General features: G+C 37.0%; 1 protein-coding gene across 1 annotated transcript in view; it reads right to left on the reverse strand.

Moving 5' to 3' along the window:
- Positions 1-2,779: 2,779 nt before the first annotated feature.
- ELP2 (elongator acetyltransferase complex subunit 2) overlaps positions 2,780-26,893 on the reverse strand; it is a 35,100-nt gene continuing 10,986 nt past the window's right edge. Inside the window, exons 9-22 of the mRNA XM_082754217.1 lie at positions 26,186-26,281; positions 24,195-24,295; positions 22,889-23,020; positions 22,255-22,404; positions 19,453-19,641; positions 17,326-17,395; positions 15,647-15,742; positions 15,462-15,519; positions 10,184-10,256; positions 9,594-9,780; positions 7,824-7,945; positions 7,172-7,314; positions 6,521-6,634; positions 2,780-5,555 (exon numbers count right to left, since the gene is read on the reverse strand). Coding sequence (XP_082610343.1) covers positions 5,399-5,555; positions 6,521-6,634; positions 7,172-7,314; positions 7,824-7,945; positions 9,594-9,780; positions 10,184-10,256; positions 15,462-15,519; positions 15,647-15,742; positions 17,326-17,395; positions 19,453-19,641; positions 22,255-22,404; positions 22,889-23,020; positions 24,195-24,295; positions 26,186-26,281 — 1,688 coding nt within the window. The 3' untranslated portion in view covers positions 2,780-5,398. The remainder of the gene's footprint in view (positions 5,556-6,520; positions 6,635-7,171; positions 7,315-7,823; positions 7,946-9,593; positions 9,781-10,183; positions 10,257-15,461; positions 15,520-15,646; positions 15,743-17,325; positions 17,396-19,452; positions 19,642-22,254; positions 22,405-22,888; positions 23,021-24,194; positions 24,296-26,185; positions 26,282-26,893) is intronic.

Below are 26,893 nucleotides of genomic sequence, written 5' to 3' on the forward strand. Positions count from 1 at the left end.
TGGGAAAACAGAGATTACTCACAGTTGCCAAAGTGATATTTTCAATAGCTGAGAGCTCAATAAGTGACTTCCTTGAAATTGTCACCAGTTTCTAGTTGCTTCTGAAGTTCCAGCCCACAAGACAGATGACAACAGAAGAATAGTTGCTTTTTCCTTTTTTTTTTTTTTTTTTAAGGTTTAGCTTAATGTGTTTTTAATGTTTAATGTGTTAATTCTGTTCTTCCCACTTCATAACTGAAAAATGGGCACAGTCAGTAGCTCACCATGGGCAGCACTGGTTAGAGAGCCTGCCATGTGGAGCCCAGGTCAAATGTCAGCACCTCCTCTCATCTTTCCATTTCACACAAGCTCATTTTCTCCAGGTCTTAGTGCAGCATCCTCCCCACTAGTCAGGGTTACCACATCTTTTCACAGGATGCCTTTTCACAGAAAGACTTAAGATGGCTTTGGATATTCTCCGTAACCACTTGGTGTTGTTTACAGATCTCTGATCATAAACAAGACCCCCACTTTTTTATTGCTTTGTTTTTCACAGATGACTCTGCCTGAAGACAAGACAATCCTAGTTCTTTAAGTCTAACTACGTAAAACAGCTTGTTCATAGCCCTGGCCTTGCAGTCTCCTCAGAACAAGCACGAAGCCAGTAAAGTACTTTTGACAGCATTTGTCCGAATTATTAATGTGTTGGCTTTAGTTCAAGTACATCAAAAGGTATTAGAATATTCTTTATAAATTTTAGCTCATGCCATCAGTTTTTACAACTCTATTCTCAATGGCACCGTATAGTGAGCATATTGTATAAGGTACGTAAGGGCTGTTACATGGTCACTAAAAGATAAGGCCTTCAAGAAACTACAAATGGCTTTCTCCTTTTGTCATTCCTGTAGAGTAGCTCTTTAATTTGTAAGTTTAAAGACTTCATACATCATTGCTCTGTGATAAACACACAACTATTTTCCACCCATGTGAATACAGCAGGATCAAGATTGCCCACTGCAAAACATGCCACTCTCCTTTGTAATGATGTGTTTTCCAAGTGTTCCTTAATGGGATACCTTGGAGAAGTTAATGCTTGGAGTAGTTAATGGCATCATCTTAGTTACATTTCCTTGTGGCTTTGAATCAGGTAGGAGATAACGCAGCACTATAACTATGCAACTCAAATTTGAGTGGGGATAAGGAGCACTAGGGTATGTAGCATTTGAAAGCAGAGATGCCACAGAGATTCAGAGTATGATTAAAGACTTTTGAAATATATTTACGGCTTTAGTTGATGCAGAAAGATGCAACAACCCATACTTCAAAATGAAATTAAAAAAAAAAAAAGCCACATATTTGGAAACTTACCCACCAACTTCACTGCAGGAAGCAATTTGCTTCCCAGAATTGAGATCTTGGGCTAAAAGCTGATACTGCTGTTGAGGTATTTTTCAACAGCACCCATATGAACAAACCAGTAAGCTGGTTTGGTTTCTTGTATTCTTCAATACAAGGCATACCGCAGGGAAAGGGAAAGGAAAGGAAGCAATTAATTACAAAGGGCCAAATATGAGGCAAGTGTTGACATTTTATCAGAGGTGGATTTACATTTTTATAGATGGGTTTAAGACTACCCTGGCCTTTTAAGAGTACACCAATCTTTTTTCATGGTTTACACATGTGCGTATATCCTTATGAGTTGTTTTAATCCACTGGATCAATTCAACCCCAGTCTGTCTTAAACATGTAAAGTTTAAAGGTAAAAATACACCAATTTTATAGGCTTGAGACAGAAGAGAACAAATTCAGTGTCTAGACAAGAACTGGCACCTTAAGGTCATGCTGGAAGCAAAAATCCACACATAAAGCTGTCCTAAGTAACTAATCACAAGGAAACTAATGAAAACTCACAATTAGCTGAGAGCTCAAATCTGAAGGAAACAAGACCTCATCTGCCTTAGTGTTTATGGAAACATTTAATTAAATGTGTACTATTATTTAATGGCAAGCTACACATCAGTCAGCCCACAATACTTCAGAAAGTTAGCGTTTCAGCACTGCAGAGGCACTAAGCAGCTTAGCTTTCTAAACCTGCACAGACCCAGTTCTGCACATTTCAGATGCGAGGGTTGGTTAAAAAAAAAAAAAAAAAAAAAAAGACAATAAATTATAAGTAGTGCTGTGGAAAGCCTCAGTTTATAAGGGATGTCACATTAGCTTTGTATGCTGCTCGACCACTGGGATTTAAAATAAGCATACTGCCCTTGTCCAGTCTGATAACAGAAATGAAAACAGGAACTCAGAAGTTGTAACCAGAGTTAGAAAATTCATATGGAGGATTAGGCTGCTATAGATGGCTGCATTTTGTCATGTACCATTTGCCTCTGGCTTTTCATCACTGCAAGAGTGTCACTAAGCCTTATTTAAGTGCTGGCAGGAACAAGTAATGCAAAGATGGGGTGCACCATAAATTCCGGACAACAAGTTTTTACCTCTGACCACTGCACACAGTCACATTGTTAAGGGAAAACAAATGAAATAACAGAGGCCCTGTTGTGAAAAGTTGGAGCCTCCTAAGATTAGAATTGGCAGTCCTGAGGATAAATTGGAAGAAAGAAAATTAAATTTATTTTTATTATTTATTTTATGACATCAAACTGTCTGCTACAGATACAAGCAACTTGCAAAAGTATAGAGGCTAACTCCATCTTCCAAAAGAACACCTGAGAGCAACAAGAGCTTTCATTTAAGGAAAGCCATGAAAAATAAACAAATTTTAAGAAAGAAGGATGTGTAGGAATAGAAAGAGGCATGGTACCTCACAACAGAGAACAGCAGTGACCAGGGCAACAGTGAAGAAAATGCAGAAATAAAAATGGATACATATACCAGTTAGATCTTGGTAGGTAAACAAGACTATGATCAGGAGAGTCAGGCAAATATGACTAAAGCCATAACTTTTTTTAAAGTGTATGCAATTATTCATGACTGTATGCACTATTTTAATGTATGAAAACGTGTCTCTCAGCAAGAATACACACAGGAGAAAACACATATAAATGGAAAAATATAGCAAATAAAAGTGACAGCCACTCAAATGTACTAAAACAACAGTAGATTCTTCAAAAATAATTGAGTTTTTGCAACAAGAAGGCACTTTATTCGAGCAGTATTTACAAAATCAATAAAACAAGAAAAATGAAATAGAGAGTGAATACAGTCAGTGTCTGGAAAATGCTTGCTTTTTTTTTTTTTTTTTTTTTTTTTTAAATAAAGAAACCAAGCAAACCAGAAGTTCTTTAGGGACTTATAATAAAGTGTACTACTTCGTTGTTTAAAGAACCCTACTCTTCATTATGCAGCCCAATGTTATCCCAAAATGATCTCTAAAATTACACTGACTTTTCGTTTGTATCCCGCTTATGTTGATCCAAATAATTTTCTGATATGAGTTGAGATAATGAAATCAGTATCTGACCGAGGTGCTGATTTACATGCTGGTTTAAGATGACTATAATTGATTTACTGAGAAGATAAAGGCATACGTAAAGTGATAATGTAAACAAAGAAAGCTGTACTTTAAAAAAAAAATATATCATGCAAGTCTTCTGACAACCTCTAACAACTGAAAATAAAAAGTGTCTGTTACAAACTGTGGAGATGAAGTCTGATCTGACACATCTAATGTTGGAAAAATGAGGTATACTCTGATATGAAGAGTATCAAAAATCCACATGTGTAATAGAATGGTTTACTAAATCATGTAATAGCCGGTGCTTGTTTAACAACAACATTGGTATAGGTAAAAAGTTTGTTTAACGACAGCACAAAATACAAGTGAGGGACAATATTATGGTTCACTTTTCCCTGAAGGCAAGAGAAGCCTCATGGCAAGACGTAACTAGTATTGAAAATTATTATTTAGTATTATCATCAAATTCAAGTATCAAGTTTCAGATACTGAATTACAATTGTGACATAAAGTTCATTTTTGGCAACATTATGAAGCCTCATGAATAGTAAGTTGTATCTTGCTTTTGTCAGGATACGGTCTATGTTTAAGAATTCTTGGACAAGATACGTTATTAAAATGTTTAAAGTACGCATGTGAAGGAAGCACTGGGTACCACAAATAAAATGAATATAGCAAAGCATCTTTATTAAGGTGTAGGGCTTTAATGCGCCTAAGACATTTTAAAGAATTGCTTTTTTTTTTGTTAAATGCTGAAAAATAGAATTGAAAGTAAAAAGATAAAACATAACACCCCCCTTTAAAACATAAATTATAATTATTCTGAAAAGAGTTTGGTCCACACTGTATTCCTTAGCTAAAGATGCAATACAGTAAAACACAATTCCAATTATTTCTGCACTACCAGTTTGGGTAGCAACTGGTTCTAGAACAAAAATCATTTCAACCCCAAAGTTTTAACTAATTTCTAATTAGACTTTGGAATCAGACACAGACATGCTGAGGGCAAAGGCAGCCTTTTTGAAGTACTCACTATCTATCATCATTCTATGCTAATTACAGTACAATTAGACTTCAGTTAAGCCGCTCAGCCTCTCAACAGAGCTCTCAAAAGCCAGGAAGAGTCAGTAGAAGAGCCAGGAAGAGTTAGAAGACGACAATATAAGGGAACAGTTGCCACCTTTCAGCTCCTGACTACTAACATTTGTAAGCTTTTCCAGCTCAAATTGTAGAGGAAGCAAAGAAAGAGGTGTCTCTTCCATCCCAGCAGTCTGCATGGGAAAGGTTCACAGTTACACGGAGGAGAGAGAAGAAGATTTAAGCTGCCTGTGAGTTAGGCTTTAAGTCCCACTAGATAGGAAAAACAAGCAGACCACTCCAAGCATAAGGACAACCTACTCCTTCTAAAGCAGGAGTAGGCTGGTCTAAGAGTTGGACCAGCACTGTAATAAACAGTGAAAAGAAGGCCATTGAAGAAAGCTGTATAATTCTTATCTCTGGTTAACTACAGATGCTTAAACACAGTGTCAGCACTGGCAGGCTAACCAACAGTTGCATTTAACAGGAATAAGGTGTTCAGAACAATTCAGTACTCCTTATAACCCCAAGCACAGCAGAACCCAAATACTAGCAGCTTCCCATCAACCCCAGAGTCACAGTGAACAGAGCCATCTCATTATTGTTCTTCTGTGCCCCAGCCCACCTCCTCTCTCTGAGTTCCAGGATACTCACCCAACCAAACTATATAAAATACTTCACATTTCCTGAAACTACAAAATTAGAAAAATAGTTGGCATTTTAAACAATTGTGAAAAATGCTTTAATAAGTTATATTTCGGATGTTTCACTTTCCATGGCAGAAAACAGAATTCAAAAATCAATATGGTTAAACAAAGTTGAAATAAAATGTTGTGAACCCATTTTGCACAGAGAGGCCTGCTGTTTTTTCTAAAGAGCAAATCTGTTGACGTTGAATATTTTAACACAGTGATCAGCTCCACAACTTGCAAGCTGCAACCATTCACTGTTTTTCTGATCATTATGTCCAGCTCTGCCCTCATGATGTCTCCAACACAAACGTTTCACAGCAAGAGCGTGACTTTGGCTGCAACAAAAAGAAATCCATACATAACTGCAAAATGTCAAGCACAGTTGGGTATGTGACTGTAAACATCAACATTTATATAATTAGTACTCTTAACACTACCAACTGAGAAAAAACTGACTTGTGACAACCAGCGGGTATTAAATTCTTAAAATAAGTAGGGCCTCGAATACCAGTGACATTTTATCCTCTCACTCATCAATAATTTAAACAGCTATTGATTTCAAGTTTTACCACATTAAGCTGCAGGTCTAGTACCTCATTTATTGAGATATGACAGATTTCTGGCTTTTTGTCTGCAACTTCCTGTCACTTGGTGTCTCTTTTGAATTCACTTCAAGTACACACAGGCCAAAGTCACCATCAACTTTCATTTCTGGTACTATCAATGCCAGCTGCTAAAAAGAATCTAGGAAAATGCTCCAAATGAAATATTCAAAGTCTCCACAGAGTTTCTCTAGCTGTCACCATAGCAGCACCACATATAGCTTAACATTCCTTTGGTTTCTGCTAGAAACTGCTCAAGAAAACTTTCTGTCATCCACTCCAAAATGTTTTACTGATGTACATCGACAGTGAATCTTTCTTCCCACTTCAGTGTTTTCTATCACCTTATTTTATGGTTAACAACATTTTCTTTTTTTTAAATGGAGCTTTAAGCCAATGAAGGGGTAATATTTCTCAGACCATTTACACAGCATGAAGTATTTTGGAGTTTAACTTCCCTCCTTGTGTGTTTTTGTTGTTGTTGTTGTTTTGTTTGTTTTTGTTTTTTGTTTTTTCTCCTGTGTTTTGATAAAAACATCTGTAAGCTTTCAGAGATCAGTCTTTTCCTAGAAGGATAACAATATCTGATACAAAAATAAAGCAGTTTCATATCATTTTATGATATAAGAAGAGAACTCCAGCACTATCAGTCTCAACAGGAACACTTCCTTGCTGCTAAGTTACTTCAAAAGACATACCTGTTATCCATCTCAACGCACTTAGTCCAATCAGCTAGTGCTGGTTCTTGCCCACTCTGCTTCCACGTGTACAAGATAATCTTCCCATTCTCTAAGCCTACTGCAACAATATACCTATCAAGAGAACAAACACATTATTTCTAAGAGATTACAGTAGGCAGTTCAGCAAAGCTAGCTCTAAAGCAAGCTAGAAAGACCTAGCACTCAAAGATGGTGTGTTGCACCTTGCCCTTCAATTCAATAAGACAGTTTTTCATGAAAGAAGTTTAAATCAGAGCTTCTTCATAAAAATGAAGAAAGCAGAAATCTGCAAAATATTATTCTGTTTAGAATAAAAAAGTACAACACTCATAATGAGGTTATTGCAGCATCAGACCAGTCAATATTGTAAGAAGAATGAATGTTTCAGATGCACTAGCCCTTCCCCCTTGCCCTCCCCTCCCTTTCTTGTTACGCTGTTTGGAGAAATTACTGGTACCTGAAAGATGCCAGGAAAGCAGAAAGAAAAGTTAATGCAGTCAAAGAACGGTCAGAATATTTGACAGCTAAATTTTAGGAGCTGTTTAGCCACAGAAAATTGACTAAAGGGAGAAAAACATGAATACTAATTTCAAGTTAAGTGTAAAATGGTATTATAGAAAACAGCAATACCTTCCATCAGGAGTTAGCACGTGGCTGATGTTAACAGCTGTAACAGAATCCATGGCATCCAGTACGGTTGAACAAGGCTTGACTGAATCCAGCATATTCCCTTCAGCAGACATAGATAAATCACACTGGCCCCAGATAATGACCTGTTAGAAAGAGAATCATCTAGGAAGTTTCACATTATTCTTTTTGTAAATGCATTCACAAAAGAATTAAGGAATTACGTAGTTAAAATGCTCTCAGAGCACAGAACAAAGGGGATGACCAGTAAAACAGTCACAATTTCTATCCATGAAAATCCAACTTTTAGGAAGTCTGCTTGATTGTATTAAATATACTAATAACAAACACAGATTCTACTACAAAAAAAAAAATCAGAAAAACTTAAGTAGAGACCCGTAAGAGTTATGTGACATATGCTTATCTTACTGTGTGAAGTTAAGATAGGAGGAAGTCCAATCAACTGACCGTTGTCTTGTACATACATATTCAAGCACTTTATTTAGCATATGAAAGTTTCCATGATCTCTATGATAACACACACTACAAGCTTTTTGTGTTTATAAACTATGGGCCCATGAGAACATAGTATTTGCTAATCTAAAATATATTTTAAATAATTCTGGGCTTATAACATTCTTTTTATATTAATTACCTTTTTGTCTCGACTGCCAGTAACAAAATACTTGCTATCTGGTGTCCAATCACAGGACCAAATGATTCGACTGTGAACAGCTGTATTTTTGTCTGTGTATGCACAGCAACTGAAAACTGGGCCTGGAATAAAACACACAGAGGAAAAAACCCTTGCTTCAACTACTTTGCTTATTGAAAGTAACTGTTACCCTCACTTAGTATAGTGAGGACTGCAGGAATATTTGGACACTCATCTTTAAAAATTAAAATTAAAATATTTTTATTTCCACTCATCTTTAAAGCAATTGGGAGTACATTAATCACACAACCCTAATTATTACTGGTTTAAGACCATAACAGTCAGCCCTTACAGCACAAAAACAGTGGGAACAGTACCTTTTACACACTTAGCTGTTTCAAAAGCAATGAATTCCAAGCATAAGACATCGACGTTCTTTGGAAGATTTTAATAAGAACACTGATTTCAAAAGCCTTAGTATAGAGTAATTTTTACCACGTGTACACATATAACCCCTCCCCGATCTCATTACAGTTACTATTTACCAGTAAAGCCCCAAGAACTCAAATCATTATGATCCAATCCTAAAGATTAATCTGTTCCCAAAGAGACAGGTTGCCATTTCGCTATACATATAATCAGGCAATAAATCTGATTAGCAGATCACTAAATAGGAAAGCTTTTCCTAAGTAGAAAGGACTGTCATTTTGGAACATAGATGTTGACTAACCACTTGTTGGGATGACAATTGAAGCAGTTTTGCTTTATACCTATAACAATATTCCTTGTAGACAGAGAATTTATCAATGAACAGATGAAAAGACGGTTTCCTCTACTTACTTCTTATATGAATTTGTACTCCTTAACCCAAAAGATTAAGTAACTACTGTGAACAATATGTCAGGCTTTAGAATAGAAGCTTGAATAGAACAAATCTCAAGCCAGAACACAACCAGACACAGTCTGATGGGGCCAAAACTCATTGTCAAGTCTCTAGAAAAACTCTACAGAGCTCAGTAACCTTAGTGGCGCATAAAGACTAATGGGCTCTTGTAAGTCAACAAGGCAATGATAATCGTTTAAGCACAAGCATCTGTTCAAGGAATCCATTTAAGTGTTCAATGGCAACCTCCTCATGATTTCACAAGGCTGAAAGTCCTAATGACAAAGTAAATGGAATCTTTACTGTCTGCTCTATTTTATAGACAGAGCCAGCCCTAGTCAAATTAATCAATTGTGTAGGATTATCAGAAACCCACACCAAAGACAGAAATTAATCCTGTCAAGAGTCTCAAAGTGTCGTGCCCTGTAAAAAGGGAAAAGGCAGCGCTATGCCGGACATCAGTATAATTATGAACCTTCCAGCCTAGCCTGCACAGAACACCAAAGCAAAGGTTTTGCATGGTAGAATACCAGTATGAAATTCAGACATTACACTCTGGCACGTATGCTTGATTTCAGTAAATCAGAAGTGCACAATCACCAGCAGAAGGCAGGAGGACAAACAGCAGACTTCATTATGTCCATCAATTAAATGTCATTTACTGCCTGATTATATCCTTTTCTACATTTTCTAGCTTTTCTATACAACATTAATTGCTGTTCCTAAAGCCACAGGAACTTATACCACTATTAATTCTTAAAAGTTGTAAGGAAAATGTCCATTTATTTATTTATTTATTTAATAAGTCTCTTTCAAATATTTTAAGCCCAAAATGTTGAACAAATCTTAGAGTTTTCAAATGAATATATCTATTTCACACATCTTACCTGACTCTGATGAGTCCTGTTTCCTCCACAGTGACCAATTCCTGTCTCTAGAAACTGCTAATAAAAATTGGTCATTAGGAGAAAATGCCAGCTGAGTAACAGTCAGATTGTGAAATGACAAACTCTGTAGTTTCTTCCAAGAAGTAGTGCTCCACAAAATAATTGCTGCATGTTCTTTTTTGGAAGCCTTTAAAAAAATGTCAGTGAGAATTAAAGAGAGCAAATATAAAAATCACACGTCTCAACATACTAAGATATTAAGGGGCTTACTTTAAGGTTTACCACAGAGTTGGAGTGTTTCCTCTGCAAAACTTTGCTTCACTACTTTCTATCAGAGTTGACAATGTATCAATGAAAAATGTTTTATACCTCTATTTGTTAGAATTCAGCTAATATCTTCAAATGAACTACATATCATTTATGAATAATACAGTTTCTGTATTCATTCTCACCTTTGCAAGGAAAGTTACTTACACGAAATCTTTCATATTCAGAGCAGATTCAGCTCAAACTGAATTCTGACACCTGCTCTTTCAGCCCAAGAAATATGACAGCACTTTTCACTAGATGGTGCTAGAATCTTTTCTTACCTTACATGCTGAGGCAATTAAAGTGTTTGAATTATTGCAAGCAACACAAAATATTTCATATCCATGTCCGTATCTGAAATAAATGTGAAAAGATATTTAACACATCACAGTCCTGTTTGTAATATGCATCGAGGCTTTTATGTTAATTTCAATCCCCTTGCAAAAAAGAAAGGTATAAACCAGGAGCATCCCACCACTTTCTGTACTGCATCTGAAATAATTCTTAATAATGCTCTGCATTCAATTCAAACATCTGCATAAATTCTTTCATGCTTCTGTCTACAGAACAATCTCTCCAGCCCATTCCACAATCCTAAAGCACCAGCAATGCAGACACTACCGCAATGATTAACAAAGTAGACAAAGACAGCATTTAATGCATTTTTATTTTCTTGTAAAGCAATTTTAACGTTACTGATAAAAATCAGAAGCCACATATTTGAAGATCATAAAGTAAATACACCGCAAAGACTCAGCTAAAGGATGCCTGCTCTGTGAAATACTGAAAGATTTCTGAATTAGAGGACAAGAATCACATCAGAAGAAAGCTGTAAAAAAAAAAAAAAAAAAAAAAAAAAAAAAAAAAAAAGGCTTCAGAAAGATTTGTACACAAATTATTTTGGAACATCACATATTTGGATTGGGGGTTAACTAATAAACAGAAAAACAACACAGGCTAACAAATTGCCATTAGTCACAAAACAGGCTGGAAGCAGAGTAAAATTGGGAACACCTAGAAACAGTAGAAAAATATCAGCTAAATACTAGTTCCTACAGAGAGGCTTTGCTTTCTAGCACCTAGGGAAGCATTGCCTTTTCTGTTCTGAGCAAAGGTATAACAATTCTAGGATGAGATCTAGACCATGCAACTCACTTACACAAATATGTAAGGAATAATACAGAAATCCCTGTGAACAAAGGTAAATGACCTTTGTATGTGGTCAGTCTCAAAGGGAGTCTCCTCCCTCTTTTCTAGCTTTTCCAACATCATTTTTGAACAAAGATGACCTCAGGACACTGTCTTCAGTGTCATCAAGTACAGAGGCACCAGAACCTGGTTATTTCTCCCCATGGCCTTATACTCAGAGATTGTTTATTACTTCTGCACAGGCAGCAATCAAGTAGGCTAGACTTCCTCTGCCTGAAGAATATGACAGGTAACAAAGCTGATCTGCAAAAAAAACACATGGGTTGGATGGGAAACCAAGTTTTTGTTGTTTTTTTTATTACCAAAAATAGCTAGGAGGTTTCTTCACACTTGCTGACCTCTGTGAGGCAGGGTATCAAGAGAGTTGCAATTTGCCACTGGTTCAAGCAGGCCTACACAAGTGTATGGAAGAGAAGACAAGTGAGTGTTGTTGAAACAAGACAAAAATGCGTGTTCAGCTTGAGAAACTCCTGGACTGAAAACAGCTAAGCTGGGAGAACACCCCAGAGAACAACTTTGGATGCCTGCTTACATGTAGCTGTCCTCTCCTTCTTTGGAAGACAGCACTAAGTAGTACTCCTACACCCCTGCAAACAGCATCTCCTACTGCCACTGTCTTTACTGGAGATAACACTGATCTATATAGGCTCTTGGTCTGACCTATGATAGTCCTGCTCATGTGACTTTGCAAAAAGATGTTATCTTAGGTCTTATTTTCTTTTAAGGAGAAAGATTAGATTTTAATGCCTCTATTTAACAAGAGCAAAGTGGCGTGCAGAAGCTCAAAATGTTACTGTTAAATGTCCTGCAATACTATGTTACATGACATAAAAGCAAAGCAACTGCGGACTTGTTTCACAAGCTATTCCACTGTTTATTTTTCCTTCACTGAAATTCATTGAAAGTATACTTTTCATGGAAGAAACGTGTTGTTGTTTTTTTTTTTCTGTTCAAGGAACCGGACTTTCACGGGTTTTCAATACACAGTAGTCTCCAGAAATCTGTCTTAAAGGCAAGCATTATGATAAAACTCCTACTGGTGGCAGGGTGAGAAGAAGCACGTAACTTCATCATTATAAGACACAATCAGATTTGCAAATTAACATTCCAATTAAGCACAGCCACCCGTCCCTCTCCCCCCAGACAGCCTGGGCACGGTTACTCTTCATAAAAAGGCAGTGCATGCCCAAACTTCAGACACGAATGTGGGAGTCTGTCTGTGGGATACATCCAGCAGCTACTCTTCTGGATTCAGTTCAACAGATACAGACAGTAATTTGTCTTTTAAACAGATGGCTGTTTTGGCTGCAAGTAAAATCCCATGAACATCAATCCCACGTAACGACGTCTTTGCAACGCTGCTGACCGAGGAAGTCATTCTGAGAACTGTCCACCTCTGTAGAGCTAAATCAGAACAGCGTTGTCTCCTTACCCTTGAGGGCAGAACCCTGCAAACCGGGGGAAGAGATGAAAAGGAAGAGAGGAGAGGAAGAAGCCTCCCACTGCTACGATGGTTGGACATCATCAGCCACAGCTTCACTCCCCCAAACCAATCCCCAAAGCTTAAGGCAACGCCGTGAACAAGTGACAGTTTGCGCCATTTAGTTTCACGCGATCCCTGGAAGGCTGAAGGCAACACAACCCCCGCCCCCAAGCAAATACATAAATAACAAACTGAACTATAACACGCATCAGAGATCACCGAAGTGTGACTTCATTAAAGACGAAGATTGCAAGTACAGAAGCCCCAGTACAGCCCCTTCCTCCACCCCCACGTATTCAAATCTGATCTCTCCCTTACGTAACACAGCACAGCAAAGCTTCCAAACAGAGAGAGGAGCAACTGCATGAATGAATAATGAAGTGACACTTCCAGCCACAAGCGATTTTGCCCTAGCAGTGCGTAATTCACAATGTTTTTTATGCACAGGTAAGTTGACTGGACATTCAAAGTTTCCAGATGAATGATTACTGTAATTTTCTACTGTTGCAAAGGATCTCTCAAGACTTCCCAGGGTATTATACGAGATGTACACACTGCATATAAACACTCTATGGTAATTTTCCAAGCGGATAAAGATTAGCATACTCTCACAGGATTTATCATATTTTTATTTTAAAGTTATCAGATTATGTAAAAAATTCATCAAGTTTTTCATACTAAAACCCACTCAACCAGTTATCAACACCAAACACTAATCCTTCAAAATCTGGTGTTGAGTTATAGCTGGGAATACACAAATGTCAATAACAAACAAGCTATTTTTAGCAAGTCAGTTCCTCATGCTGTTTTTCTGCTGCTATGGCAACCTGAAATCTGCATTATGTGATTTCATGTTACTTCTTTCAAGATTATCCTGAGGAAAAAAAAATTGAAAGTCTATAGACGCTCCACATCTTGTTTCCCTTGCACAAAGGAATTGCTATCATTAGCAGTTTCTCTAAAAACAGAGGAAAAACTGCTTAGATCAGTCACCTGAAGACAATCATAAAATATAGGATATCTTACTGAATGAAGAATAGAAGAGTTGATAGCCAGTATTCCTGTAACAGAGTATCAAGGATTAATACCGTATTAGATGTTGAGAACTGTCAAAGGCAAATGAAGAAAAATTTTTGCCTTGTCCCCTTTTCACTACTTATGTAAGTGGCCACATTAGCGGCCACAGCATGAACAGGAGAGCCATATAACAGAACAATTGGTAATTATAAAATGTACAGATACAGTCTAATTTTGGCCAGCTTCCCTGGCAGTAGAAGTGTTTAAAAGTATTCAAAGAAGATTAAATGCCCAGTTGAAGGTAAAGCTGACCTCCTACAAAACCTCCTACTTGGTCAAATGAAAGCAATTTGCAGAGACTGTCATCCCCCCCATTTATTTTTTTTTTAATAATTTTCCTTCCAAATAAAGTAATGAATCTGATAATGCATAAAGGTAAATGTAGTTATCAGCAAAGGCTCAACATTTTTGTTTCTGCCCATGACCAGTGTTTCAGGAGATTCACATAAGTAAACCTGTAAGAGCTTCAAATGCTTCATGCTTTTGTGCTGTAGAATCAAGATCAGAAATAAGAATCCTTCCCAGTACATATAAATATTCAGTTTCCTATTCACATCTCTGCTTCCAGAGCAGCATTGCTAACTAAACTCACTTAAAACAGTCTTGAAAAAGCTACAGTTGAAAAGCCTTTTTGCATTTCCCCTCCAAGTGCCTCTCAACTCCCTAGCACTGCCACTTGCAACCACACTGAGAGGTTCAAAGAACTGATATGAGCAACAGCCGGACAAGAAAAAAAAAATTGATTAAGCTGGTAAAGGCTAGAGGCAGCAACACATAGCTAAAACCAACTCTTCTGGTTGAGGCGTACAAGTATGAGAACTTTGAAGACTGCAATTCATGTTACTGAGATCCTGAATGAACAACCAGGTTACAAATCTTTGCTTGCAAATTGTTATAAAATCACTACTTTAGGTGAATCTCAGAAAAGAAGAAACAAAGCAGCAGATGAATTCTAAAACCCTGCCACCTCAGAACAGTTATTGGCGTGACCTATTACCTTTGCAATCCATAACCTACCCTGACAACATTCAATACCCAAACTGTGTCTGTAAACATCTTACTCAACATTCACCTCTTTGCTCCACCACTAGCCACAGCCTGTTTCAGCTGCTGCTTCTTATATTCTTATATTCTTCTGCTATTGCACCTTATAACTCTGTTAGCCTCTAGGGGAAAGCTCCTTATTTGATACTTCAACCTTTAGCAACAGCACTACATCCATACCAGAAATACAGATTTGATCTGCAGTCTGCCATGAAGCAGAAAATTCTTTACACTGTGAGACCTTCAGTGTGGCCAAGGTTTAAGCACCGAGCAGACAGACATAAACCAAGGTTACACCACACAAAGAGCCTATCACATTCCAGAGCACAGATAAGACCACAGAAATGTGCAATAGGTCCCTATAGCAGACTACAGAAGTTACTATTATCTTGGCACAAGGAGGGAAAAACAGGGACCTGTGCCTTACACAGACCTCCAAAAGACAAAAACCTAAAGGGACAACAACTCTGACTATTACAAATTCAAAAGAAGAATAGCTTTGTGTTAAAACATGAAAAAATTAATGTGTACAACTAGTGAAACACAGTTTTGAGACACACAAGGTCCAACTGCCATTTTCTCCAGTTTCCTAACTTTTGGATTCATGTATTTATTTAACAAGGTATACACTGCATGAAGTCAAATCAGGTAGTAAGTCAGGCAGAGCTGTAAGATCAGACTAAATCAAATCAATGTTACAATAGTTTTCTAGAAAAAAAAAAAGTAAAAGAAAAAAGAAAACTTACAGCTTCTGAATTTCAGGCCATAAGGTATTCTGCAGCAAGTGATCCTCTGGGGGAGGTTCTAAAAGACATTTGTAAGACATTCAAAATCTGGTACTAGATAATCTAAAATCAGCTAAATAATGCTTCAAAGCTAACATCCAATGAATCTCATTCTCTATTTCATAAAATCTAAATTAATCTCATACCTGTAAGGATCAAAGGTTGAAAATAAATCTCAGGATACTGATTCGAAATGGTATTAAAAGTTTCTTCATCTTCAGCTGGTTGAACAGGCATATCTCCTATTCAAAACAAGGACTTTATTAGCTGTAGAGCACATACTCGACACAGTGGAAAATATGAGCACGTATTATACAACTGAAAACCCTCTATTATTTCTAAAATCTAAATAAGTTTCTAAAATTTGAAATTAGGTTTCTCTACTTGCAGAGCTACAATAATACAAATATTTGAATCTAGTTATTTTAATGGACATGAGACTGAGAAGACAAAATATATATATTAAAATAACAGCCTTTGGACCGATTTGAGTATGGGACTGACCTCTCCATTGGCACAGTCTCTTTTAGAGATTCCTGAAGAGATTTTGGTATATCTGAAAGAATCAGTCACTTGGAGCTGAAACTGTGCTTCCCAAAGTTAAAACTTTTTTCCTTCTGCACTGGAAAATCTTAAGCAAAAATCTCAGACACAAATGAAGAATTTCCAGGTTTCATGTAGACGCTTACATGAAAAGCCATACTTGTAGAAGTCTATCTACAGTGTGCAAACTTCAGCAAATCTGCCAAGAACTTAGCCTTTAGCTTTAGGCAAAAGTACTAAAAGTAACTGAAATTACTCAGTTATGTTAAAATTCAGCTCTATCCTTCACTTTGAAGGTATTATTTAAGAAAAAGATACAAAGACGGGGAATAGTGCCATTTTGCCAAAAGCACATTTTAAATACAGTATTTAAAAAGAAAAAAAAGTATAGAAAACTCAGCAGAAGAGAGATCATCCTACCATCCTGCCTTCCCCACTTGAAAAAAAATACATCAGCATTTATCTAATTTGAGATCATCATTCACCATTAAGATTTTTCTGCAGGGTAAGCAGGAACAGAGTTATAAGGCACTTTAACCTAAGCCGTCAATGCTGACAGCATTTGCTGGACAATAACAGACAATAGAGAGAATTTGACAGTTTTTCTATTTATAGTGCCACTGCTGGATGTGCCACATGAAATCAGTTGAAATTAGTTATCGTATGCGTGAAGATGCTCTAGAAGATGGAACTTTTATTTCCCTCTGTCAGGGGAAAGATTCAAAGAGGTGAAAGAGCAAAAATAGGTTTTGCCAAATTACGTTTTATGAATTTCTTCACGTACAACAAAGCAACTTCCCATCTAGGGGAGAGGGAGAAGCATAGAGAAAACAGAACAGCAGGCTGGGGATTCCAGACACTTCCAAGTCCATCTCAGGAAGGCAATCAGCCCCAGTGCCTGGGGACGAAACCCATCCAGATCAACTGACAAGGAGAAAGAAGCTCCTGGGAGCACTGAGTGAGGTTACTTCCTCTAGGGCGTGGGTCCTAGAAGGCAGGGAATGAGCATTTGGGGTTTGCACAAGACTTATTATGGGATGTTTAGGGGAGGAACGAAAAGTAGATAAATGGACGATTCAAGGAAGGATTCTCATTTGTGTTATTTTTGTTAAGCACCAGATTTAGGTGCTGCCAGACAAATAAGCACACTGCACAACTTCTAGCTTCTAAACTTGCAGTCAAGCCCACAATAATAGACCTAACAAAAAGACAAACACTAAAGTAATTATTTTAAAAACTTTACACATGAAGCACCATCACCATTATTTCTCATTAACCATACCTTCAAAAACAGCTTTATTGGATAAACCCAAAGCTGGCACAGTTGCACCTTCTGGAAGTTCAGATGATTGCTGAATGAAAAAAAAAAAAAAGAGAGGTTTCACAGATTATCATGTAGGATCAAGTTTTAAAGGGCACAGGTCAATGAATCCCTGTGGTAACAACAGAGACTTTTCTAGAGAGAAGGGGAGACACTTTGAAACACTCCCAACTCATCCAGAGCACACCCCAGACAAAATGAAGAATGCTACTCTGCAAAGAAGAAAAAAAGCTTTCTCTAAGGCATCAGCACAAGCGTTTTGCCATCAAGCATGCATCTTCATTCCTACTTAAAGGTTTTCTACCACAATTTAATTTATCCTAGAACGCACATAAGTGCACAACTGAGAGCACTGCAGTTTTAAATGCATTAAGATTGGGCACAGTCTGCTGTGAGGTGAAGTAAGAAGGAAGCATTTTGGAAACGTGGACAGAGAATGAGTGTCTCTGCCCATAACTTCAAACACAATCCAGCACGTAACAGGTGTGGCTGGAACACATGGCCATTTAGAGGAGCCAAGAGAAAAGACAAATAATTAGAAAGTATTTCCATAAAGATGTGGTAGAAAAGCCCAAAAACAGAAAGGTAAATAAGATTGAGGCCCTTTGTGTAGAGATGCAAAAGGGTTTGATCTAACAGCTATAAATCCTCTTTGTTCAAGGGTCTGGAAAGTTCAAAGACTGTTTTAAATAACTGGATTTATAAATTAAGTGTCAGATTAAGAAAAAACTATGTTACTTATTTAAATATTCGTAATTTGATGAGACAATGTGTGATACAAACATACCAACCTAAGGCTTCTAAAACAGAAGCGATTCTTTATTACAACCCAAGGTATAATACAAGTCCATGGATTTAAGCTGAATAAAATCCTATTCATCTTGGCTTTTTTGGTTTTAAGTAAATTTTTGGGGGGAATTCACATGAGCTAAATTAAGAAAAAGCTTACGCACTAGCGAAAAAAAGCATTCACATAAAAATATTTCAACAAAGCTATTTAAGAGTATATCATTAGAGCTTGTAAAGCCTTCCTCTTTAAACAGAGTCCATGTGAAGCACTTTGGGATATCATGGGTCAAAAAATAGCAGTCAGAGGAAGAGCTGATAAGGGAAGTCTACATAAAAGTAAAATAATGACACCTGCCAGCATTATAACAGAACAATGTTATTTGCACATCATTAACACAAATGTTTACAAAGACCTGTAGAATTAAAGCAATAAATAGCTACGTACGTAACTTCTTGCTACTAAAAAACGAAGAGATTTCTTTCCCAGATATTTCAATTGTTAAATGAAATGGGAGGGCTAATCCACCAACAAGCAGCTACCCAGAAAACATTTGCTTTTGAGACAGAATTGCAAAGAGCATGCAAGGCACTGTACAGGGGTAGCTACCCTGAATGAGGGCTGCTCTACAAAACCCAGAGAAAAACAAAAGTAGACCTTGAAGTTAATGGGTAGCAAACAAAGGATGGCAATGCTGCAGACTTATCTTTCCACAGAGTAGGAAAGCATATTTATCTAAAAACAGCTATAGGCCTAAGAACTGAAATCTAAAGGACTTGCAAGAAAATTTCCACAGCCAAGAGGAAATAAAGCATGAACAAATACGTATTTTATAAATATTTATATATAGCAGCTAACAACAACACTGAAAGCTTTGTGCTTTTTTTAATCAGCTGCTTGGAAATAAAAAACAACACATAACCACACAATAATAATTACATCTAGACAAGTCTACTACGCCCTTAAATTAAGGAGAAGTACATCTTTAGGCCTTATTATTTGTTTTCAAGTCATGTGTTTGTTTTGGTTTTGTTTTTTAAACCAATAGTCTACAATCTTCAGACATTGCTTGGCCTTGCTTTGTTTCAAATACAACCTGTTTTATAAGACAACACCATAAAAATACGTTTGAAATAACATACATGGAAGCCAACAGAAGGGAAAAGAGAAATAAAGCTAAGTTTCAGAACCATTAAAAGCATTTGTATGGAATTTAGTGCAATTTTATGTTTTCTAGAGCACTGATTTTTACCTACACAGAAGAGGGTTGCCTTAAGTTTGTATTGCTGTGAAACACTGACCTGGGGGTACAGCTTCTCCATTGGAATACCAGTGATGTTACTGAAGTTTTCTATAAAATTCTTGGGAGCACGAAAAACTCGAAGCACTTTTTCATCTGCTCCTGATACGAACTGAAACCGGCCAATCATTGCCAGACAGCGCATGTCATACCCATGTACTTGAGGCCTTGCAATTTCATGCCAGGTTACCTAAATAAACAAAAATGCAGATAAAGTATAATTCTTAACCAGAGAAGCAGCAAGATTTTGAGTTGCAAAAAGTACTAATACTTCTCTTTGCATTGATAAAACCAGCAAATAAAGTTAATACAACCTTCTACTGATGTATGCACACATACGGTCAAATCTCATTCTTCCATTAAACAATTCTTATAATTAGTAAATGGTGTCCCTGCATTTGCAATGGCTCCAAGGCATTTGCTTACCTTTCTTACTAAAAGCCAAGAAAGAATATTAGATTTTTAGAAAAAAATATGTAAATGGTTTATTCTACACATGAAGAAAATGATTCTTCGTGAAAAGATTTTTAGGAAGTATTATTTGCTGCTACTTACATGCGGTATTTCAGTTGGAACAATACCGTGTGCATTTCTGAGTTAATTCTAGTTCTGCTAGCTGTTACTTAATTTGAATTACTTTGTATTACTTCAGAATTAAAGTGCTTGAAAAACTGCAGTAAATACAGAATTTACATTATACTAGATATACAAACATAAGGAAAGGCATTATATTTACTGCAAACTGCCTATACCACACTAAAAATTCATTTTAGTTTCATTTTTAAAACTTCCCATGCCATGTGAATAGAGTGTTTGAGAAAACCTACAAAATCTATTTTTTCACAAGAGCACGATTTGATTAAAAAAGTAACAGTACAATAACCCTTCTTCCCCTTCACTACATGCATCTTCATATACTTTAGAACACAGCACACAATAGGAACGAAACAAACAGGAAAAAAAAAAGAAAGAAAAAAACATCAAAACCAAGGGAGGGTTGCCTAAGTTGTACAATAGACTTCATCCAGAAAAACCCTGGTCCAAGTTTGCATGACAAGTTGAAGCTAGCTGTTATCCCTTATTTCTGGTATGTGAACCAAGTATAGTATCAGATCTGGAATTTTACAAAGGGATAATAATTCTCATTTAACTCTTGGCACTCTTAAAAAAAAAAAAAAAAAAAAAAAAAAAAACAACAACAATCCTTAACACTGAGCTTTATTACTAACTTCTCATAGATACCTGAAACATCCATTGTATCTTAAGACAAACATCAGGTATTGCAATTTTTCAAATGCTAAACCCTGTATGGTAAAGAAAGGCAGGCATTTTAACAGCTTATGTTATCTCCATTCCCCTTCAGATGACCCATTTCTACCTCAACCTTTCATCTCACTCCACCTGCAGGATGCTATCGTTTTTTCCCAGACCCTATGACACAAAGTGTTGGCACTACCTGGCTTTTCACATGGTCTATTCAGCCAGAAGATTGCTCTTTGTCAGAACAGGAAGGGGAAGTACAATAATTCAGTCCACTTAGGTATGAAGACTACCATCACTCTGTTACATTAGTTGATTAATTTTAAAAAAAATCAGGAACAGCTGCACAAGTAAATCATATAAACCTCAGTTCCTCCTGATAAAAAATTAAACAGTACACATAATGAAAAGTGGTACTTAGTAGGTCACAGAGGATGTGCTATCAGTAACTCTTTCGAATGCTGCCAACTTACATAACGTGCTAGTCCTGGACTTGGCTTCCGTATGTCAAATCCAACAAACTATCTTTTCCACAAAGGTGTCGCACCCTCCAGCTTGGAGATTAGGGGAAGAGGCAGGGAAGGAAATTGAAGATGCCCTTCCTACAAACACAATGCAAAGCTTAGAACCTGAGCTGGGATTGCTACCACTTACGTGGGGCCTGGAAATAAATCAAGGAACTGGTGCCAAATTCACTCTTCCCTGAAACATAAGACACCCTATGCTGGTCTACACTACAGAAGCTTTGCTAAGGGAGTTTTAATAGCTACTCTTTACCCTCCCCAGCTAATAGCATAGCGATTTCAATCGCTCTACTTTCTGGCAGTTGCCTAAATAGAACATTAGTACAATCTTGCCAGAAAAAGATTGTACTAGTAGAATACTACCAAAATGCATGACTGACTAGAAACAGGAACTTCTGCATTCCCAGACAGGGTTTCCCCACATCAAAACTTTAGACTTCTTCTCTAATATAAAGTTACTCAGGAATAGCTGCTCCTGAAAAGATGCATACATAGGTGCCAAATGCAGTTCAGTGGCAGGTAATCATTCTGATAAAACAGTCACATTCATAAACAAAATGCTGTAAAAAAAAAAAAAAAAAAAAAAAAAAAAAAAAAACAGTAAGAGGTTTGCTTAGATTAAGCATGTGGGTAGGAAAAAAAAAAGTATCTTTGTGATTCCCTGCCACAGTGCTAAGCCAAACGTTAAATGAGGGCAATAAACGGTTATTAGAATCAGACAGGTATTCCTCCTCTTGCCTTATTGCAGAAGTTGGTTTTCCAAAGCCTACAAGAACACTAACTGAAGGTAAAACAGAGGCAAACTCAGGATTAAACAGCAGTCAAATCACATGAAACTAAAACTTACCACTAGTATATTTAAGGTGAAAACACATACTGAATGACAAAACCAAACACCTACACAAGCAGTTTTGAAGAGATCATGGCTTGGGGAAATTTGAGGTAAGAGTTATACTTATTCCAAACTCAGGACAGGCAAGACCTCTTTAACAATGCCACAAAGTCTTTGAAGACCATACCTCTGCCTCATGTTTTCTTTTCCATGGAGCAAATAGTCTAGTAGTTTGATCCAATCCAACGCTGATGACAAATTCTCCTTCTGGATCCCACTTCACATCTTCTACACTGTTAAAATGTCCTGAAATGACAACATCTGGAGTCCATTCTTTCTATAAAAATTAACCAAACAAGCAAAAAAGTTTTCAGTTGACTGATTAGCATATTTTAACCAAAATAAGTGATGAAGACCTTATTGGGAAATAAACAAACTGGACATATGAAAACAGCTAATACTTCTAATAGAACTCGGAGTGCCTACAAGGACACAAATGTTGATTCATTGCTCCAATTTAGAATAAATTAGTGTTATTGGTTTAGATGCTATTTCTGAGCAAAGCAAAACTACAAATGTACTCAGTTTACTCCACCAACTTTGTTGTTGCTGCAAGAAGGCAGATTTAGAGTTTGGGTAATTCCAACCTCCCTTCTGTGCAGGAGTGAGGCTCCTGCAGAATGCTATATTCAGAAGGTGGACATCTCTATTGTTAATTTTAAGCTGCACTGTTACATTTGATATTTTCTGTTAATAATACAGCTCAACTAAAGTGACAAACGATGTTTTTAAGCACTAATAATACCAAATAAATAACATACCTTATTAACCGTAGACTGTTTCCAAAGGTGAAATGCTCCATGAAAAGCATGAGCAATGATCATTGAACCATCTGGACTAAACTGGCAGTCAAAAAATCCAAGGGTATTGCCCCCCACTTCACCGACCCGCACCTGAATTAATGAACAGAAGTGAGATATCCATTAAAATTGCCTTCAGTTCCACATAAACTCACCCTAATCTCTTGAGATGCAAATTTAGTTATAGGCAAGAGTTTACATTATACAATATTCTTCAAATGTACTTTGTGTAACTGCAAAGTTGAGCACCAAAATATCATGGGAATTAAAGCTGCGTGCCGCTGCTGCACGCAGTCTCCCTTCCTAAACATCTCAGGAGGGGGATCTTGCTCAGTCTGAGGTCTAATCAATGCAAATGGAATCTAAAAAGAAAGTAACAACTCACAAGCTTTACAGCACAACTGCTTTTTAGAAGCTTGCAAATTTAGGCAGACAACAAATAGATTCTCTGTATGTTCACTCTACTATGAACTAACTCATACTTCAAGTAGAAAGGCACAAGGATTTTTCAATGGAACAGGGGAAGAATTACATCCACTACTCTAATTCTCTTCTTTCCCTCGAGAGAGTATTAAAACTTTCTTTGTGATCGGAAGTCATAACCAATGGTTGGCATAACCCTACACAAACAAATTCAGCTGAAATACTGCTATATGTTTTCAGCTAATCTGCTTTTCCAAAGACACCTACCAAAGCATTAAATAAATCTGGTTGTACTACTTGTTTATTTAAGATGATCCACATTAGAACAGCATTCAAAATAATACAGTGGAATTAATTCAAATGGAAGAAAAACCTCATGTCACAACCCATGAACAAGTTACTGTGAATAAAACAAGGCTTGTGAATTCTGTGTCAGCTGCCCTGGCGAAAGTGCTTCGATGCATGTTCCCACAAGGATTAACTATAAATATTTCAGGGTGGTTTCTTCCTCTTCTGTCTGAGTGCACAGTGTGTGTTACTATATAGCACCTGACTTGCTATTCTGTGAATGACAGTTGAGCAGAAACTGTTGTCAGAATCTCTCCAGTATTGTAATAAGAAAGCAATAAAGATTATGCTGCATCAAATCATTTTTGATAAACATAGTTTTACTTGCAACAGTGTCAGAATGAGTATTCTGCAAGAAAAAAAGTTTTTCTCTCCCAAGAAGAAAAAAGCCTGCCTCTCCCAGCATTTTATAGAGTTTGTTTTTCTTCCGGTATACATACAATGCTGAAAAGCCACTTTTAATACAGTATATATTGTGAGGAAGACTGGCACTTGCCTGTTCTAGCCAAACTCCAGATTCCTTATCAGGTTCCCAGAGGATCACAGTTTTGTCCATTGATGCAGACAGTAACCTCATTGGTTGTTGTATGCTGCCACCTACAGTACAAGAAAAATGATTACCCTACAACATGAGAATGCTTTCTAGAAGAATTTGCTCATACTGAAATGCAAACACGCTAAGAAATTAGATGAGCAGTGGGGATGTGCAATGCAGCACTTAAATGCCACGCTTAATAGGCCTTGCTTACTTACTAGGCCTTCATTAGTAGGTATTGTATTTTTTAAGCCATTATCTCCCAAATGAAGTGTAAAATACATACATGAGAACAACCATATTCTACTGTTTATTCACTCCAAACGGATGTTGGAAAAAATGTCATTCGGAAGAAAAGCTAGAGCTTCACAGCAAGACCGCATAGAAGTGGTCGGATCTTTTCTTCACATAAAGTTCTTACCAGGAGATTTCCAGTTTAAAACAACAAAATTTCTATGCCAATATTCACTGTTTTTTCAAATTCAGGGTTAGATTCACTAATGGATTTCAGCTGACTATAGCACCTTGCAATAAATACAGCAGTAAAGACAGCTCACAGAAGTCAATGAGACTCCCTAGGCAGCTAGGTGTTTCACCATGCATTGGGGAAACACCTAGGATAACTGTTGAGGAGCCCTTCAGAACAGAGACGTTGGTGGGCATCTCCTGAGGCAGTATCTATTGTCAGCACCAGATCTCTTAGCTGCTGCACTGAGAAGTTGTAAGCAATGCCCTGGATCTGTCTCTCCACTCAGCCTGCCTCTATTGAACAAGAAAATCTATTTTGGGGAATGCAAGGTTCGGTAGGACCACAGAACACAAGAAGCTGTATGTACATAGAAGCATGGTGTAAGATGGTGTAAGGAAAGCTACATCGTCTAACAAGACAAAAGTTTTTGGATTGCAATGCAAGATTTGCATGCCTATATTTTGCCTAAACCTTGATTTAGAGGCAAAATGTTGCATTGGCTTGTACTGGTGTACCTCCATTTCCTCCCACCCGAAAAAAATAAATAAAAAAAAAGATTGTATGAGGATAACAGACTAAGACAGCATATCTAAAGCAAGTGCCACGTCTTTCACTACAGCTATTTTACCATCCTAATTGCACTCTACTGTTCAAGTGCTGTATACGTACTGTCAAAGCTATGCTTTGTACTGGTTAAATCACCTGCCACCAGCAACTAAGACACCTCAAAAAAAAAAAAAAAAAAAAAAAAAAAAGGCAGCTTTGCCAATAACAATACACAGGGGCCTTTTGATGATGCAAACATATCAAGTCAAGAATCTCAATCCCTTACATACCAGGCAGACATGCACCAGCAAATCAGTACTGCAAACAAGGCTGTCAGAATTTAAGGATTTAAAAAGAAAAATAAAGACTAGATCAAGATATAAAATTAAAGTAACTAAATAACAATTTTTCAACAAGAGTCAGTGTTAATGCCTTAAAGCTACATGCTAGCTAGAGGAAAGTGATACTCAAGGAATTCCTGGCATGCTAAATTAATGCATGGAAGACTGGAGATTAATCTTCTGAATGATGCTATTTGTTCCTTTATAGTCCAAGAAAAAGAAAGGAGCGCTCTTGAGTTAATACTGACCTTCCAAAAAAACATACATTTCAAATACATATATCACGAGAAAATATTACAGCTATTAATTCATAGCTATAAATTGAATTATTTTTAATCCTGTAATAAATCAATTACAATGAAGCAAGTAGAATACAGCATCTTGCAACAGACTGAGCCTGTGCAGCATGAACAGCAGATGTGCTACTGGCACATTCAGCCAAAATACCATTTACCTATAAAACATTATTTGCAGAATTTAAACATTCTCATAGTCCACAGTGACAAGTGAACATGCAAATGAAATGACAAAACACGTGATTTTAGTCATGCGTATAATGTTTAATATAACTGCTACAGTGTTTAGTGTTGGTTTACCTTTGGAAAAGGAAGGTTGCCAGTGGACTGCATACACCCAGTTTTCATGACCAGCCAACACAGACTCCAAAGTAACTGCGTATGTTGTACCAGTATCTACCAGAAATCAGAGAAAATCACATTTCTTTCTAAAAGTCAAGAAAAAAAAACAGACCATTTCTGATATCTTCGATGATAAAAGCAACGACTTTCATCATCTATCAGTATTTCAACAGCCTATTGACATTGAACAGGTCCTTGAAAGCGTACTTTGCAGCAAGCCCTGCATACCATGTTGACACTAACATGTCGCCTATTGCCTCAAAGTGGTATCACAGAACTCCTATAGAGCTCTCAGAGAATTTTGAAGTGAACTCTGACATCATCTCTGCCCATATTCTTAGACATATTTACATCTCCAAACAACTGTAAAAATAATGATCCATTAGAATTTGGAGAAAGTATCATAAGCACTTGTTACACGCATCATACAAACCTCATTATATTACCTAAGTTGTCTAGTAATTTACCCCGCTATGTCAAAATTGCAACCCCCTGACATTAGAGTGCTCAAATAGTACATTAAAAAAAACACAAAGTTAGTCTGCACATACTTATCTGTTGTCTCCAATCCTTTCCAGAGGTTTAAGTAACAGTGTTCCTCTTAATGTATTGAATTTAAAAGGAAGTAAGAAGTATGTTATTAAACTGGAGGAGAGCTACCTAGCA

Source organism: Aythya marila (assembly GCF_965140915.1).
Source record: "Aythya marila genome assembly, chromosome: 2".
Taxonomy (NCBI): domain Eukaryota; kingdom Metazoa; phylum Chordata; class Aves; order Anseriformes; family Anatidae; genus Aythya; species Aythya marila.